Source organism: Somniosus microcephalus, chromosome 12 (genome assembly GCF_052327205.1).
Source record: "Somniosus microcephalus isolate GS21.2 chromosome 12, FLI_Smic_1.0, whole genome shotgun sequence".
Taxonomy (NCBI): Eukaryota; Metazoa; Chordata; class Chondrichthyes; order Squaliformes; family Somniosidae; genus Somniosus; species Somniosus microcephalus.
In genome coordinates, this window is record NC_140998.1 from 77599081 (window position 1) to 77618756 (window position 19676).

General features: G+C 45.1%; 1 protein-coding gene across 4 annotated transcripts in view; it reads right to left on the bottom strand.

Moving 5' to 3' along the window:
• nid2a (nidogen 2a (osteonidogen)) overlaps positions 1-19676 on the bottom strand; it is a 182527-nt gene that overhangs the window by 158925 nt on the left and 3926 nt on the right. For all 4 annotated transcript variants that reach the window (XM_086003173.1, XM_086003172.1, XM_086003171.1 and 1 more), the window contains exons 6-9: positions 19368-19619; positions 12648-12848; positions 12011-12238; positions 8729-8872 (exon numbers count right to left, since the gene is read on the bottom strand). In XM_086003173.1, coding sequence (XP_085859299.1) covers positions 8729-8872; positions 12011-12238; positions 12648-12848; positions 19368-19619 — 825 coding nt within the window. The remainder of the gene's footprint in view (positions 1-8728; positions 8873-12010; positions 12239-12647; positions 12849-19367; positions 19620-19676) is intronic.

Below are 19676 nucleotides of genomic sequence, written 5' to 3' on the forward strand. Positions count from 1 at the left end.
GCTGGCCAGCACCACATTTCTCTCCCCCACCCTTCTGCCAGACAGCCAAAAGGCACCCGTCGTAGTGTGGGAGCCTGCCAGTGATACTTACATTAGGTGGCCTTCCTCTAACCCCAGATACTTTGACGGGGTCAGGAGCGGAGATCACCGGCATTTTCGGGGCTACTGCAACAGCATGATGCACATCCCAGAATGCTTTAACCACACTAAGTGAACATCAACTCATTCATATATAGAGGTAACCAAGTAAGTAACTACAGACCAGGTCATTGGATTTCACTGCACTATGCTCCTTGTCCAGATCACCATCACTTCCAAGTTACCCTCCAAGTCAAACAACTTCCTGACATTGACATATATTACTGTTCCTTCATTGTTGCTGGGTAAACATCCTAGAATTTCCTACCTTACACCGTTGGGTGCCGTCCAGACACGTCTTGGCGTGCCATCTTGCCTTCTGGCAGAGGCGGAGGTCCCCAATGGAGGGCTCTCTACACGGGAGTCCTCCCTTGTTCTATCTGGGACTTGGCCTGGAGGGTGTTGCACGGAGAGGTCCCGTGCAATATGGTTTTAAATAGGTTCACGGACTCCCAGGTCGCCTGCATTTTCTGCGGCCTGGAGGAGTCCGTTTTTCATGTTTACATAGAATGTGAGAGGTTGCAGCCCCTCTTTCATTACTTGAAGGGGCTGCTCCTCGATTTTTGGTTGCACTTCAGTCCCATGGGTTGTCATCAGTGAATGCTCCTAGGGTAGGGTTGTCATCAGCCAGGTTGGAGTCATCATCCGCGAGGGCTTCCGCCCGAGGCCTATCGAAGGAGTCACTAAAAGTGATAGCGGCAGCCCATGCACGTGGTGAAAGATAGGTATCTGCATTCCTCTTTGCTAATTCCAGAGAACATGCCTGGTCATAGGCAGCACGGTGGCATAGTGGTTAGCACTGTTGCCTCACAGCGCCAGGGACCCGGGTTCAAATCCGGCCTCGGGTGACTGTCTGTGTGGAGTTTGCACATTCTCCCCGTGTTTGCATGGGTTTCCTCCGGGTGCTCCGGTTTCCTCCCACAGTCCAAAGATGTGTGGGTTAGGTTGATTGGCCATGATAAAAATGGACCCTTAGTGTTAGGGGGGATTAAATATGTGGGGTTACGGGGATAGGGCTTGGGTGGGATGGCTGTCGGTGTAGGGACCGGGTGCTGGAGTTTGGATGATCAGCCATGATCTAGTTGAATGGCGGAGCAGGCTCGAAGGGCCAAATGGCCTACTCCTGTTCCTATCTTCTATGTTTCTATCTATGGTCACCCAGTGCGGAGGGGAGCGGGCAGGTTGGAGGACCTCCTCGTGGGACTGCTCCTGGGCCTGGCTAAGAAAGCCATTAATTGGTCCAGGCAGCGGGCGGTCGAGGGGGTCGTTCAGCCAGATTGCCTGCCTCTCTTCCGCGGCCATGTTCGCGCCCGGGTGGCCCTAGAGATGGAGCACGCGGTGTCTGCCGGCACGCTTGAGTACTTCCGCGACCGGTGGGCGCCGCGGGGACTGGAGTGCATAATCAATTCGGACAACACGATTTTAATTTGATTTGTTAAGGTTTATTTAAAATTTGATTAATTTACAGACAATTTGTTTTTGGTCCAATCAGAAGAGTACACCGTTGGGGGAGCACCATCACCACAAGGAGAAACCTATAAAATTCTGTCAGGCCTGGACAGACTAGATGCAGGAAGGATGTTTCTGATGGCTGGGGAGTCCAAAACCAGGGGTCATAGTCTAAGGATAAGGGGTAAGCCATTTAGGACTGAAATGAGGAGGAATTTCTTCACCCAGAGAGTGGTGAACCTGTGGAATTCTCTGCCACAGAGGGCGGTGGAGGCCAGTTCATTAAATATATTCAAGAAAGAGTTGGATATATTTCTTAAGGCTAAAGGGATCAAGGGATATGGGGAGAAGGCAGGGACAGGGTACTGAATTTGGATGATCAGCCATGATCTCATTGAATGATAGAGCAGGCTCAAGGGGCCAAATGGCCTACTCCTGCTCCTATCTTCTATGTTTCTATAAGGCCACTTTCCCAGGGCAGCTAGGGATGGGCAATAAATGCAGCCTCGCCAGTGTTGCCCACATCCCGAGAACAAATAAAAAAATACACAAGGAAGGCCCCAAGTTTCATTCCCACTCTGTGCTCATCTCAGCAGGGTTGTCAATTGGATTGCAACAATTGACTTTAGTGTCACTGAAGAACAGTTGGCTTTGATTCTGCTCCTGATTACTATCCAGCAACTGCTGCTGAAAGTGTGCATGCATTGTAGATGGTAGAGGATAGGATTCAACTGAGCAGTGATGCCCCTCATTAACAATTAGCCTATCAAAACACACCATTAAGAATCATATATCAATAATGGGCACTTGTGTGAAGTAACTGAGAGTGCCTTGCACCTGTGGAACCATACCCCAACAAGGGGTCGACACCGTCAAGAGTGGAGGAGAGGGGAAAAGATTGGTGGAGAACATTTAAAAGGAAAATAAAAGCCAAATTTTACCTCTGAGTTCAGGATTCTCAACTGGATTTACACAAATGACTGTAATTTCCTCCTTTGGAAATAATTATTCAAGGTCACTCATTTCTGCTCATGAATATCACCTGTCAAAACTGATGGGCATATTGGGTTTGCTGCAGTCGGAATTGTGCCTCATTGAGCAGAAACTGATCAATGCATTGGTGGTCATTTTCAAATTTCTCAAGGAATCAATAAACTACTTAATCACCACTTCTTGTAAATTGGCTATAAATACAGCTGTGCAGTGAGAGGTGATTAGGATGCTCAGGCAATGTCTGTCTAGACAGTTTAGCTTGTGCAGCAACAGCTGTTCATGTGGGACTTTATCAAAGGTTTTTTCCTCAAGTCCAGAAGCAACACATCATAAAAGCTTTCCAAAACCACTTGGGACGTTAGTACCTCAAAAATGTCAAGAAGGTTGGTCAGACAGAACCTCCCCCCTTCTGGGATCATGTTGACTGCCATTTACTTGGTTATTTTGATGGAAGTAATCATCTGCATTTATTCAGTTTCATTTTGTTGTCTTTTATGAAAATAGCCACGTTGGCTTATTTGTAATCCAGTGGGACGTCCCCTGATACAAAGGATATGGAGTTGCTTATTGCAAAACATTTGCATAGTGAAGGAGCAGAAGCCCTTCCTATGCATATGTGGCCCCAGGTTATGACTGGCAACATGTGTAAAGTTGATAATTTTGGGGAAGTGGCCAGCTAATAAAAACCAGGCTGCTTTTGTTGTGCTGCTGGGGCTCCGTGCTAAATTGCGCAATCTGGCAGGCCTCAGTTGCATCAGGAATGCAGCAGTTGGCTACATACCGGCTGATTCCAGTTAAGTCTTCAATTCATGCCTGGAAGGTGCTAGTGACATACAAATTCAGCGCAATTTTCAGTTGTGGAGTCTCCAATACTTTCAACACTTCTCTACAGTTTCTTGTCCACAATGATATCGTGGACAATTAGTGCTACTCTTATTGTTCTATCCAAGTACCCACAAGAAACAAGAATGCAAGCACTGTATCTGCAAAAGCCTCAGCTGTACTTGTTGACTGCTATATCTTACTATCCAAAGAGGAGTAATAAGTTGTCCGGTGTTTGAAGTACAGCGATGCTGACTAAATGAAGAGATGATGATTGAAACTTTTACAGATCAATCAAACCACAGCTCTGACTTTGTGCTTCTATAGAGGAGGTAGGGATGGGCAAATCTCTTCACTGAGATGTGTCAGGTGTTACTGGTAACTTTTTGTTCATAGCAGGTGGGCCTCAGCACCACAGTGCAAATAAAGAATAGGAACATAGGAACAGGAGTAGGCCATTCAGCCCCTTGAGCCTGCTCCGCCATTCAATGAGATCATGGCTGATCTGCTACCTAACTCCATATACCCGTCTTTGGCCCATATCCTTTAATACCTTCGGTTAACAAAAATCTATCGATGTCAGATTTAAAATTAACAATTGATCTAGCATCGTTTGTGGAAGAGAGTTCAAAACTTCTACCACCTTTTGTGTGTAGAAGTGTTTCCTAATTTCACTCCTGAAAGGTCTGGCTCTAATTTTTAGACTATGCCCCCTTGCCCTAGACTCCCCAACCAGCAGAAATAGTTTCTCTCTATCTACCCTATCTGTTCCGCTTAATATCTTGAAAACTTAGATCAAATCACCCCTTAAGCTTCTAAATTCTAGGGAATACAACCCTAATTTGGGTAATCTCTCTTAATTTAACCCTTGGAGCCCGGGTATAATTCTGGTAAACCTACGCTGCCCTCCCTCCAAGGCCAATTAAGGTGTGGTGCCCAGAACTGCTACCAGTACTCCAGGTGTAGTCTAACCAGGGCTTTGTATAGCTGAAGCATGACTTCCACCCCCTTGTATTCTAGTCTTCTAGATTAAAGACCAGCATTCCGTTAGCCTTTTTGATTATTTTCTATACCTGTTCATGACATTTTAATCTATGTACGTGGACCCCCAAGTCTCTTTGGACCTCCACTGTTTTTAGCTTTTCACCATTTAGAAAGTACCCTATTCTATCCTTTTTAGGTCCAAAGTGGATGACCTCATATTTGCTTACATTAAAATCCATTTGCCACAGTTTTGCCCATTCACTTAACCTATCAATATCTCTTTGTAATGTTATGCTTTCATCTACACTACCTATAATGCCGCCTATCTTTGTGTCATTGGCAAATTTGGATACGTGGCTTTCTATCACATCATCTAAGTCATTAATAAATACTGTGAATAACTGAAGCCCCAACACAGATTCCTGCAGGACACCACGGGGGTGATTTTCCCAGCCCTGGGAAGGTGGGTATGGAGGCGGGACTGCCAGGATAATGGCAGAATCTGGGAGCGGGTACCCATCCTGCCCCCAATCCGCCTCCGTGCCATCTTCCCAGGAGGCGGGTATCTGACCCATGCCAGGTCCCGTCTCCTTGAGGCGGGAAGGGGGTTAGTGCCAATTAACTGTTTTAGGCTAATCCCTATTTTGAGCCCTAAAGTGTGGACTTCCCGATGGCTCCAAATCTCGCCAGGGTCAGCAAGGCGAGCTGTGGGTCTGCAGGGGTCGGAGGGGCCAAAATGTCCGGTGTGCAGGTGAGTGATGAGTACAAGTGTGGAGAGGTAAGTGTGTGAGGTGAGTATAAAGTGTTTTAATAAGATTACTTACCTTTGCTTCTTCCTCCAGACTTCATCTCTTTAGGCCGCGGAGCTGCCTCATCTCACTGGCAGAGAAAGCAGAATGGCCCCTGCATTCTTAAATGCAGCAGCCTTCTGCTTTCTGCTCAGGAAAGCGTTCTATGTGAGCCTGTGTCCAAGGTCCCAACTTAGAAGACAGATTGTCAGTGTTTGACAGCTTCACAAAGCTGTCAAATGATGACAGTTCATCTGTCAAAAAATCTTGACAGATGAAACGTCATACGCTGACGTCATCTGTCACCGGCTTTCCTTTAATTGGCCGGCTAAGCCCACTGGGCGGGCTTAACAAGGCCAATCAAGGGAAAATAGTGTGGGTTGGCCGGACGTCGATGGAGGCGGGACTAAAACCCGACGAGCAGCTTTCCCGCCTCCATCACGTCCCCATTGATAAAATCACCCCCATCACATCCTGCCAATTAGAGTACCTGCCCATTATCCCTACTCGCTGTCTCCTGCTGCTCAGCCAATTTCCTAACCAGGTCAATAATTTTCCCTCAATTCCATGGGCTTCTACCTTAGTTAACAGTCTCTTCTGAGACACTTTATCAAATGTCTTCTGGAAGTCCATATAAATAACATCTATAGACATTCCCCTGTCCACTACTTTAGTCACCTCCTCAAAAAATTCAATCAGGTTTGTCAGGCATGACCAACCTTTCACAAATCCATGCTGGCTCTCTCTGATCAGCTGAAAATTCGTGAGGTGTTCAGTCACCCTATCCTTAATTATAGGCTCAAGTAATTTCCCGACAATAGATGTTAGGTTAACTGGTCTATAATTCCCTAGTTTCCCTCTCTCGCCATTCTTAAAAACCAGGGAGGGAATGAGGATGATTTTCATCCTGGTTTTCAGGTGGGAACAGGGCGGTAAGCACAGGGAAAATGGCAGGGCACTATTTCCCGCCCCATTCTTACTGTCGATCCATCCAGCCCTAGAAATGGGCAGCCAGAGCACCCACCTGTTTCAGGGAGGGACCTCATAAGGCAAGCAAGTCAGGGTCCTATTACGTACATAGGAAGCTGATGAAATTCTCAGGTACCAATGGGTGGAACCTGTGCCGCGCAAGCTCCTCCCATTGATACTTGGTCTAGAGCGGCCTGACCAGCAGTCCTTAACAAGACCTCTACATTAATGTTCCACCTAGCCCCACAAAAATCCCAATCTTCTGCCAGTCGCTCCATGCCCCACCCTCCCTCTTAGGCCCTACTTCTGGCTCAGCTCCACAGAGGAGCTGCCAGATTTCCTGCGCCCCCCCCATATTGGTGAGCTGCCATGTCAGCAGTGACAGTGATGGCAACTCATTGCGGAAGCATAAACTGAAGCTCTGGAGCAGTAGGAGACATGTTAGACAGAACCCTGCACACCGGCGGTCAGACACCTGGGGCCAGGATACAGGCCACTGTCTCTCAGGGCTTTAAGAATCGGATAGCTGCTATTAGATCTGCCACCCTGCAGTAGATACACAAATCCTGGGCCCAGTAGAATGGTGACAGATGGAGTCAACCTGCAGGAGGCTGCTATTTCTCAGGAGAGGCAGCACAAGCCAAGTACCTTGTCTATCCCCTCAGAGCTCCACGCAAGTGGCACGTAGAAGGTGCGATCAGGCGGCCCAGGCACAAGCAACAGAGATGCAGTCAACAGTAAGTCCCTCCCAGGACCAAACTGCCATGAGAGGAAGGTTACCTCAGCCACAAAGGCATGTTTAAACAACCAAGGGAAGTATGGGGTGTATAAAGAGTAGGATGACTAATGTTTACTTATGAAATGGTTGTAATAAAAGAGAAGGAACACTTATTTTATGCTCAGTTATTCATGGAGCTTATTAAGACTGGCAGTTTAGTAAGGGTAAAGAAGTCTGAGGTACGGTGAGGTTCCACAATGTGGATTAGTTGAACATGATCTGAAGGCGAGGGAAATGGAATAATGGCGAAGGTGACAAAGGGAAACACTTAAACAGAGGAGAATACTTCATTGGTTAGTTGCGTTCGGATCCCCCTTGAAACTGACTGAGGAATCTTCCAGGTGACAGTCCTCATGAGGCTACATTCCATTCTTCTCAAAAGCAGTTGGGGCTACCTCTCCGTGAATCTCCAATATCTAGGCCTTTTTGGCTAACAAAGTTGTGCAGGGCACAGCAAGCTACAACGGTGCATGATACACGCTCAGGGGAACATTTCAGAGTCCCTCCGGATCTTTTAAGACAAAGAAAGCACTCCTTTAGGACTCCGATTATTCTCTCTGATAACTCCAGTAGAAGCATGTCATACGTTGTAGTGCTCGTGGAGGAGCCATTATGCCCGATAGCAATGATCCCTGGCTGATATTATACAGATCCCACGTGGTCACTTGAAAGGAGCCAATGGCATAGAAATTGTGTGCAGTGATAACTTTTACAGCCACAGGCACGGCTGGGCAGATGATGATCTTGGCTGGAGGTCTTCATGCAAAAGCTGGCACAGCTCTCCGTTAGCTTCTTTTATAACCTATATACTCTTCACACAGAAATTTCCTCACTGATACCTTCAAAAGATTAGCAAAGGCTGTAAACTCTGAGGGGGTAATAACTTGTGTGGTGCATCCTCCTCAAACACAGCTTCACCTTCCTGTCCTCCATCCTGTATTGCTCTTCCTCCATTAAAATACTAAACAACGGAATGCCAATTGGGCCTCCCATTATGCTGACTCTGAATCTTTTACTTTTGGCGGGGACAACCTTCCCTTGTAGTCTCAAAGGCCCTCAGGCTGTCAGGGGTAAGGCCAACTCTGTACAGGTGCACTTAAAAAGAAACTGCTCCAAACGATCTCTTCAAATACCACCACTCACTGTTTAAAACTTCTCAAGACTACAGGCTACAAGTTTCTACCAGTAGCAACAAATGTTGGCAACAGAAACACCTCATTTATTTCATTCTAACTTGCCCTTGGTGCATAGGTTTTTGGCCCATGTACGACATTCATTAGCATATGTTAAACGAGCTCCAGGCAGTATTGGCTCACACATCACAAGGAGGCCCCAGCCCAGACCCAAATAGAAATAGCACCACAACTATTATGGGAACGGAAACCTAATGGAAACAAAATCTACCCCAATTTACAGCCCTCACAAAGTAGAAATGCCATGGCAGCATCAATAAAATGCTGGAAATGGTGTGGAAATTTACAACCAGTGTAAACAAAATGTTGCCATGTTACTTCTAAACTACTACACTGTTTTACTATTTTTTTCCAGGTGTTAATTATTTTCATGAGTACTTATGAAATAAAAATATAAGTTGTGGGATCATACAAATTTAATATATATCCCTGCACACCATGTAAAAAAGGATTTTATTCTATATTATGTTCGGCTGCAATAAATTGTAGATGCACCTTTCTCAGTCAGTGTTGGTTAAAAATTGCTAGTTAGAATGAAACAAAGCTAACGGATGTACAACAAAGACCACATTGGACTGTACAGCACCAATAGCACATTTATTCTCTTTACGTACCTGTGCAAACCTTGCCATCTCCTTGGTAGCCTGGTGCACATGTGCAGATGTGGTCATGCTCGTTTATTGGGAAACACTGTGCCCTTGCATCACAAGTGTGGCTTCCATCCTGACATGGATTTACAGTTTCAGGCCTAGAATTAACTGCACAGAAAGAGTAAGAGAAATAAATGAAGAACTGCATTTTAAAGAAGGGGTTGTATATTGAGGAAGTATGTACAATTCTAGAAGACCAGTTATCTGATGACCCAAGGACAGGTGAGTATCTTAATTAGATTTAACACCCACCATTATCAGTATTTTACCACTAGTTTACACACCAGGGGAATCAATCTTATCCATAATTAACCAGAACACTGGCACTAAACACAGATGTTAGACTATGTTTCATTGGTAGATCTAAAGGAACAAAGAGAAAGAATGAAATTGCATTTATAAATTGCTTCATCACGCTCTCATGATATCCCAAAGAACTTTACGACCAACGGATTACCTTTGAAGTGCAGTCACTATTCTTACGTGAGCAAACATGACAGCCAATTTGTGCACAGTAAAGTCTCACAAATAGCAGATGCATGAATGACCAGATAATATAGTTTTGGCGGTGTTAGGTGAAGGGCAAGGGATGAATCAGACACTGCTTAGTTACCCAAGACAATCAAACTTGCTCATTCCCCTTCAACTATACAGAGGGGGCAATTTAGTTCTATAAACTTCTAAACGGTAAGCTCTGCCTCCCACCACCTCTCTCGACCCTCCACTGTTTCTAAATTGTCAGACTGCTTGTCTGCCATCCAGTACTGGATGAGCAGAAATTTCTCTAACTAAATATTGGGAAGACTGAAGCCATTGTCTTCAGTCCCCACCACAAACTCTGTTCCCTAACTATTGATTCCATCCCTCTCCCTGGCAACTATCTGAGGCTGAATCTGAATGTTCGCAATCTTGATGTCGTATTTCACCTAGAGATGAGCTTCCGACCACATATCCGCGCCATCACTAAGACCGCCTACTTCCACCTCTAACATTGCTCGACTTCACCCCTGCCTCAGCTCATCTGCGGTTGAAACCCTCATCCATGCCTTTGTTACCTCTAGACTTGATTATTCCAATGCACTACTGGTCAGACTCCCATCTTCCACCCAACATAAACTTACAAAACTCAGCTGCCCATATCCTAACTCGCACCAAGTCCCGTTCACCCATCACCCTTGTGCTCGCTGACCTACATTGGCTCCCAGTTGAGCAATGCCACGATTTTAAAATCTTCATCCTCGTTTTCAATTCGCCTCCCCACCCCCACCCACCCCCCCACCATCTCTGTAACCTCCTCCAGCCCATCAACCCTCCGAGATATCTATGCTCCTCCAATTCTGGCCTCTTGCACATCCCCGATTTTAATCGCTCCACCACTGGCAGCTGTGCCTTCAGCTACCTAGGTCCTAAGCTCTGGAATTCCCTCCCTAAACCTCTCCGCCTCTCTACCTCTCTTTCCTCCTTTAAGACGCTCCTTAAAACCTACCTCTTCATCTGCCCGAATATCTCCTGATGTGGTTCGGTGTCAAATTATGTTTGGCAATGCTCCTATGAAGTGCCTTGAGACGTTTTACACGTTAAAAGTGCTACAGGTATATAAATGCAAGTTGTTGTTGTTGTAAACTGCTTCAGATACTTTATGCTACCTTCTTGTGTCTTTTCCTAATTGGATTAATGTAGATTTCAAATTTAAACAGCTATTTTAGCAATGAACAGCCATCAATAGACAGAGAATTGTGCTTCAGAGGAGTGGTGAAGGAAGGATATTCAGAATTAGTAGAGATGGGGAGAACGGGCTCACAAAGCAGACAGACATAAAGACAATGTGGGCATTAACAGTAGTGATACAGGATTTCTAAATGACAAAAATTCTAATTTAAATCTTACTGCTCAATAAAATCTAATTTTAATTTAGCAGGAAGTGTTCATTTGTAGCCTGTGTTCACACTTAGTGGTAATACCGAATCAATAGGTAAATAACATTTAAAATGAAGGCCACTGAAAGGACCTGCCTGCCTGAATCATTTCTCAACTCCAGGATGTCCTGTAATTTTTGCAGCACCGGGACCAAGCGAAGGTGGCTAGAGGCAGACAATTACTAGAGGTATATTTGGAAGAAGTTCTATTCTTTATCCCCTTTCAAAGTCCATTCCAACTCGAGACAGCACATTTACCATTGAAATTGATAGTTCCAGGGAAATCTTGATTAAACAGCTATAGGGCTTTAATATTCTTGAGGCTATGTTGTGTTCCCATAAGTGTTTGCACTAAACATGACTTTGTGTCCTCTGTGATAATAATACAATCCCACCATCAGACTTGTCGCCATCCTTTTACTGGCAATTAATTCATAGGCAGCAGTTTTAAATATGCCCTCCAGCAATCAGAGAAGGTTCAATGTTTTGGTCAGTCCTACCATTAAACCCAGCTCAATAAAATGCTTTATTGTCTTAAGTTTGTTCTTATTTGGAAAGAAATTCTTACCGAAGGAATCCAATTGTTAGAAAGGAAAAAAGTGTTATAAGAAGAATGACTGTTTGTCAGTAATGGATAAACATAATTTATAAGTACAAAATACTTTCCCATTCTCAACACACTATCTTACTAGAAAAGAATCCTGCGTATTTTAAATTTGCAAGCTCATGATCCACTTCAGCCATCAGACACTTTTCTCATGCATTGAATCATTTGACTTCTTGACCTCAGGCCTGTGGCCAACTTATTCACTTGTTCAGAGTAAAAAGAGATTTGTTAAGATCTGGCATATTAAGCCGCTTTCTCGCCCTTTTCAGCGACCTTGTTGTTAGGTCATTATTCCAATTCTCTTTTTGCCGACCTCTATGAATGTCTGTTTATTGCAAAACACATGAGCAAGTACTTTCTATGCATGCAGGAACAATCAGAAGGCATGGGTCAGATGGTCTACAAATAGTCACTCAGTATGTGCTGCTGCTGAGAAGAAATAAAGAACATTGTTCAAGGATCAAGTGAACAATGCTCTTGCCCCAGCAGGTGCAAGCAGACATGCATTTCTAAGACTGACTGCTGACTCCTTGAATCCAACAGAACAGGGCCAGGATTGTTTTAAACTGTTAGCTGCGCATTTATTATTGTTTATACGCAGTCTTATCATTTAAAATAGGCATCTAGAGTGCACAAGAGTTCCAACATCTTATTCTTTTCCCAGAGCTAATAAAACAAAAGAATGCAAAAACAGAGTGAGATTCTAACCCAGTTATCAAATACCTCTGGCGGGTCCAATCTGGTTGATCATTGCGTATCTAACCACGTGCTCACTCTGATCATATAGCACAAAAATACGGTCGGCATTAAGTTGTTGGGTGTCTGGAATGGTCCTTGGTGCATGTTCACAGTCATAGTAGGTAATATTCTGTCTCAACTGATAACGAAGTGTCTGCATCTCACCATTCCCGGCTTCAACAGAATACTCCCTGTAGGCTGTAGAGGTCATTGCTGCAAAGGGGAAGTTTTTAAAAAGAGTAATATCTGTACTATTTACAATGTTAAAGTAAATTTTTAAAAAACCTTGCGAATAGCGATACGGTTTATACTTCTTACTGCATCATTTGTAACGTGTGACAGTGTTCACACAGACAGCTGTATAGTATGAAATGGTTTTATGCATTTACAAAGCTTCAGTTAAAGATGTTATATCACAAATAATACTCTTCCCAGTGAATGGCAAGCTAGCTATTGAACAGTTGCTTGCATTTCAGAGAAAAATTCAATTTTTTTTTTTTATAAAAGGACCAAATAATAAACTGAAAATTTTCACAATAAAAATTTACAAATAAAAGTTTACAAATAAAAAATGTTAGCATATGTAAAAAAAAAACTACTGTACTTTATGATGTTGACTTACCAGAACTGGAGCGGTGGTAGAGTTCATCATATGGCTGGATCTGGACTGTGGCACCTTGGGCAATATTGGGCAACTCACCCTCAATCTCAGTAGTAACACTGAGATAACTCTGTGCATCTAGACCTTGAGCTATTTGTATTATATTTAACTTCTCATTGCCTGGATAGAAGGTGACATCAACATTGCGAATAAATTTGGCACCTAGAAGACATTTTAAAAATTAGACTATGCAACGAAAGCGACCTACTATTGCAAGATTACCAGCTAGAAATTCGATTGCTCCTGAAAATGGGCGCGGGGATCACAATGTGGGATCAACCCACGCCCGTTCAAAGTGCTGCCTGCTGATTAACATGATTGTGGCATGCAGCCCAGTGCTGAGTATGTTGCCGAGTGGCTGCATGCTCAGCAGGGTCCCAAGTTCATAGAAACATAGGAGCAGGAGTAGGCCATTCGGCCCTTCCAGCCTGCTCCGCCATTCAATATGATCATGGCTGATCCTCTATCTCAATACCATATTCCCGCTCTCTCCCCATACCCCTTGACGCCTTTTGCGTCTAGAAATCTATCTATCTCCTTCTTAAATATATTCAGTGACTTGGCTTCCACAGCCTTCTGTGGTAGAGAATTCCACAGGTTCACCACCCTCTGAGTGAAGAAATTTCTCCTCATCTCAGTCCTAAATGTCCTACCCCATATCCTGAAACTGTGACCCCTCGTTCTAGACACCCTAGCCACGGGAAACATCATCCCTGCATCCAGTCTATCTAGCCCTGTCAGAATTTTATACGTTTCAATGAAATCCGCTCTCATTCTTCTAAACTCTAGTGAATACAGGCCTAGTTGACCCAATCTCTCCTCATACGACAATCCTGCCATCCCAGGAATCAGTCTGGTGAACCTTCGCTGCACTCCCTCTATGGCAAGTATATCCTTTCTTAGGTAAGGAGACCAAAACTGCACACAGTACTCCAGGTGTGGTCTCACCAAGGCCCTGTATAATTGTAGTAAAACATCCTTGCTCCTGTACTCAAATCCTCTTGCAATGAAGGCCAACCTACCATTTGCCTTCCTAACTGCTTGCTGCACCTGCATGTTTGCTTTCAGTGACTGGTGTACAAGGACACCCAGGTCACTTTGTACATCAATATTTCCCAATCTATCACAATTTAAATAATACACTGCCTTTCTGTTTTTCCTACCGAAGTGGATAACTTCACATTTACCCACGTTATACTGCATCTGCCATGTATTTGCCCATTCACTCAACTTGTCTAAATCGCCTTGAAGCCTCTTTGCATCCTCCTCACAACTCACAATCCCACCTAGTTTCGTGTCGTCAGCAAACTTGGAAATATTACATTTGGTTCCCTCATCCAAATCATTGATATATATTGTGACTAGGTGGGGCCCAAGCACTGATCCCTGCAGTACCCCACCAGTCACCACCTGCCACCCCAAAAAAGACCCATTTATTCCTACTCTGTTTCTTGTCTGTTAACCAATTTTCAATCCATGCCAGTATATTACCCCCAATCCCATGTGCTTTAATTTTGCACACTAACCTCTTATGTGGGACTTTATCAAAGGCCTTCTGAAAATCCAAATACACCACATCCACTGGTTCTCCCTTATCTATTCTACCAGTTAAATCCTCAAAAAACTCCAGTAGGTTTGTCGAACACGATTTCCCTTTCATAAATCCATGTTGACTTTGTCTAATCCCGTTGATATTTTCTAAGTGTCCTGTTATAACATCCTTTATACTAGACTCTAGCATTTTCCCAACTACTGATGTTAGGCTAACTGGTCTGTAGTTCCCTGTTTTCTCTCTCCCTCCTTTTTTAAATAGTAGGGTTACATTTGCCACCCTCCAATCTGCAGGAACTGTTCCATAATCTATAGAATTTTGGAAGATGACAACCAATGCATCCACTATTTCCATGGCTACCTCTTTGTACTCTGAGATGCAGATTATCAGGCCCTGGGGATTTATCAGCTTTCAGTCCCATTAATTTCTCCAGCACTATTTTTTTTACTAATACTAATTTCCTTTAATTCCTCCTTCTCACTAGACCCTTGGTTCCTTAACATTTCTGGGAAGTTATTTGTGGCCTCTTCCGTGAAGACAGAACCAAAATATTTGTTTAATTGCTCTGCCATTTCCTTGCTCCCCATTATAAATTCTCCCGTTTCTGACTGTAAGAGACCTACATTTGTCTTCACTAATCTTTTTCTTTTTACATACTTGTAGAAGCTTTTACAGTCTGCTTTTATGCTCCTTGCAAGTTTACTCTCATACTCTATTTTTCCCCTCTTAATCAATCTCTTGGTCCTTTTTTGCTGAATTCTAAACTGCTCCCAATCCTCAGGCTTCCTACTTTTCTGGCAACTTTATATGACTCCTCTTTGGATCTAATACTATCCTTAATTTCATGTGAGGCTAGCATCAATTAAAGCTAACCTGCACCTCTTAAAGGCAGTCTGCACCTCTTAAAAGGGGACGTGCATTCTGGCTGCGCAGGTGATTCAACTGGCTAGGGAACAGATTCTGAGCAGGAAAAAATAGTACTGATGGCACAACAGGGGAGAGGGCAGGCTCCAAGGTTCTCGGATGCAGCACTGGAGGCCTTGGTGCAGGAGGTGGACAGGAAGGGAGCGGTCCTCTTTCCACATGGGGCCAGTAGATAGTCATCATGGTCAATGCCAGCAGTGTAGCCCAAAGGACCTAGATGTAGTGCCACAAGAAGTTTGATGACCTCACATTAGTGGTCAAGGATGGTGAATTCAGCATCAAATGCCATATCCCACCATCTGCACCACTAGCCTTACACAATGCTCAATGCACCACACATTTATCACTCACCGACCAACAATCTCTACCAAACACGACTCATACCTCACATTCATAGCTTCATCTCACCCTCACACACTTACCACTGCTGCAAGCCTCACACCCATATCTCACAGCTTGCACACACTCTCAGCTATTCAACCATGACAGGCACATCAGCCAAACACTTTGCACAACACTCTGACACACTTCAATTTCTCTTGCAGGACAAAGTGGCTCACAGCTGGAGGCAGCAGGACCTAACTGGCAGTGGACAGGCGCGCCTGCATAACGTTAACCCGATGGAGGAGACAGTGTTGGCCATTCCTGGGAGGGGCTGAAACAGTACAAGATGATAACATCCTCAAAACGTAATCCTCCTTCTCACATCCCACTTCCCCTTCATCTCACAATATCTCCTGATTTACAAGCTGCACATGGTGTAAGCATGCACCTCTTGCTTTCCCCCCATCCCCTCAGCACAAACTTAACCTTGTGCCTTTCTCCTTTCAGATAGCCAAGAACTGCCATCTGGCCAGGCAGGGAAGGAGCAAGAAATTGAAGAGCCACAAGACACTGATGGTTTTGACACAGCATCATCACTCGATGTCACACTTGCAGCCACCAGCTTAGATACTGACACTCTGCATACTTTAATGGATAGGTTAGAGGTGGGACCTGCACACGGTGAGACACCTGTCACGAGTGGCCAGCAGCCAGGGCAGTGGGAAAGGGTAGCTTGGGTGCCAGCTCCCCGGAGGTCGAGGTCACACCCGAGTTCTGCTGCAGAGGACTCGGATGAGGACTTCGATGGGGCGGCCTACAGAAGAAGGCTGATGGGTATGCACAGCGAAATGCTTGGTGCAATGGCAGGCCTGCCAGAAAGCCTGAGTGCAAAGTTGAGGAGCATGGAGGAGACCAACACCAACCTTGCACAGGGCTTTGCACAGAGCTTGGAGCCCATCCCTTCCAGCATGGAAATGGTGGCCAACTCCATTGGCGCACTTGTGGACCCAACCATCATGCATCGTCTGATGGCCGATGTCTCAGCTTCCATTGTAGCAAAAGCAGAAGCCACCCTACATCTGGGTGGTACAGTGGAAGCTCAGACTGCTGTCAACCAAGCTCAGACTGCTGCCATCGTGGCTGCGTTTACCAGTGTGGAAAGGGGCTTGCAGGGTGTCACAGTCCAGCAATTTTCCCTCCAACAGATTACTAAGATTGCTGAGGCACCACCCCGGGGGAGTGGCAGTAGCTCTGTGGCACACAAACCTGCTGTCCTCTCTTAGGATGACAGCATTCGTCCTCCCACCACTGCCACTTCACTAGTGCCCTTGGTGTTGCCTGTCAGCCAACCAGCCCAGACTGCTGCCCATGCCGAGGTGGTGCATTCTAAAGCCGGGCCTTCTAGGCCCAGAGCTGCCCGAGGTTGTCCTCTAATGCCATGTGCAGTCTCCCCCACTGAAAGTCAGCAGTCTTCCACCAACCATGCTGCAGCCACTGGGGTAGCACTGCATAGGTGCACTAGGACATGCAAAGGTACACGGAAGACAGGCACTAAACGAATACACAAGGGTGATTAGTTGACTTTGTTATGTAATATTGGATGGGTTGATGTATAAAGTTGGTTTAGAATGTTTCTTTTGTGGTGGCTTTTATTTCAGCATTGTGGCCAAGAGGACACTTTGATAGTCTGGAACAGAGTAAGCAATGTTCCCTGTAATTTTTTTTCACATGCGGTCCCTTTAACTGACTGCATGACCAATTCAAATTTTCGCCCATGCGCGGTTATTTCCATTGAAATGCTGCTGAGCAGCCTGTGCATCTTAGCAGGAAGATTGATGCTAAAGTGTGTGACTGTTGTACAATGGGGATTTGGAGTTGTGTTCAGTGGAACCGTAATCGAATGAGGCGATCACAGACAGCCCAGCCGGAGAGGGGATGTGCTGGTTGCCTCCTCACTACCTCCTGCTCCTCCTCTTCCTCCTCCCCCTTTTCCTCCTCCCCCTTTTCCTCCTCCTTCTCTGCCTCCTCCCCTTTTCCTCCTCCTCCCCCTTTTCCTCCTCCCCTTTTCCTCCTCCTCCTTCTCTGCCGCCTCCCCCTTTTCCTCCTCTTCCTCCTCCCCCCTTTTCCTCCTCCTCCTCCCACTTTTCCTCCTCCCCCTCCCACTTTTCCTCCTCCCCCTCCCACTTTTCCTCCTCCCCCTTTTCCTCCTCCTCCTCCTCTTCCTCCCTGTGCAAGCAACTTGTCCTCTTCTTTGCTGCCTCTGCTCCATCGCCCTGTCATGTTGCAGGCCAAGTGGGATGACAACTGGAACACGCATGACAGGGAGCAAGTGGTCTGACCAGAACCCTTGAAGTCAGAACCAAGGCCTTCTCCACTTGCAGCACCACTCTCTGTCACCTCGCCAACTTTAAACAACTCTGGAAAGCACCAAACACTTCTACAAACTGACATAAAGCCAATAGAAATTAATTAGCAACTAACCGGAGAGTAGTTGATGATCCCTTTAAATAGCGCTGGTGGGGGGCAGGAGGGGGGTGTCCTTGCTGTTGCTGAACACATGTTCAGCTGTGCGAGGTTAAGACAGGGCGTTAGTTCCAGCGTTGAGGACGAAAATGACAGCGCTGATGTCAAATTAGTTTTGCACGCTGGTTGACGTCAAATTAGCATTGCACGCTGATTGACGTCATGATCTGCCAACTCTAATACATCTGGGGCACGCTCCGAACGCCCGCCCTACCGCCCTCACCAAAATAACATCTGGTGCGGCCCATACCAGATGTGGGCGCGCACGGCGCAGACGCCATTTTTGACACAAAACGGCACCCAAAGCGCTGAATAATTGGGCGCTATGGAGCCGAATTTCTAGCACCACATTTGTTACAATTTCTTCTTTCCTTACACTTCCTTTTCTAAAACCAATAATCCACATGATGGTATCTCAACCAAGTGGCAATTCCTCATTGAGAGTGTGGACACTGAGCACCCAACAACCATAGAGAAAATCACAGCTGAACCAGGTCCTGTCCTCACATGTGCATTTCAGCAAGGGGTCACTGAATAACAATCAGGAGCAAGGAACCATGGCCAATGTTTTTTTCCCTCCAACTTATTCTGGAGATGTTGAGGTCAACTGTAGTGCTGCCACTGCTACTCTGGAGTGGTGTATCCTGTGTGCATTACTAGCATCATTACAGTCAGAAAACCATTGGTGATATACGCTGTGCATAATCATATTCACAGGTAAACAGAGAATAGTGAAATAAATACAGAAAATGCTGGAAATTTGAGCAAATGAAAAGTTACCAACAGCAGATGAATCAGCATCTGACAGAGAAAGGCAGGTTAACACTTTGGGTGGAATCCTTCAAATCTCTGCCCTGGCAACAGTCAACTAACTTAACACAGACCAGATATCAAAGCAGAAATATTCTAGTACTGCACCACCTGGTGCCTTTACCCGCTGAGCCATTAAAGGAGCTTCTGTTGAATTTAAATTATGAACCAATATAGACAGTAACTCAAAACTACAGACTATTTTCTTTACTACTGTGTAAAAGTAAGAGAAGGGCATCAAAATCTCCTTTAAAGCTAGTTACAGTAACTCACTTGATATAACTCGACTTTCGTTTGGGTTCAAGCTCTGCTCAGTGTCTACAGTATTAGGCATTTAGTAGACTAAAGTATTGATCTTTGCAACCACACTTAGAGCACCAAAGGGCTTTTTGCCCAACTGCATTACACAGTTTCCAGGTGGACTTTTACATCAAAAGGAGTCAGGGGTCAGGAGCTGACAACTCTTCACTTACCAAACTCCTAATTTACTCTGGGTATTGGACATATGACAAATTTCAATTAAAATTAGGCAATGTAGACTGACTTACCTGCAATGCTAAAACCATTTCTGTAGCCTGGCTGCTCTAGAGCAAACAACCATCCAAAAAGATCTCCAATTATAGACAGTGATTGCAATGCCCAACCTACTCTCTCAGGAATTTGGCTAATAGCTGTAAAGGCTCTCCCATCATTTACAACTACATATGCATGCAGGTCAGCATTCTGAAACTCCACAGGCAGTCGACTGGCTCCAACCATTAATTTTCCATTTACTTTCCCATTCACACGCTGCGTAACACCTACAGAGAAATGAATCAAACAATTACATAAATGTATAAGTGCAATTGCTAGACAGT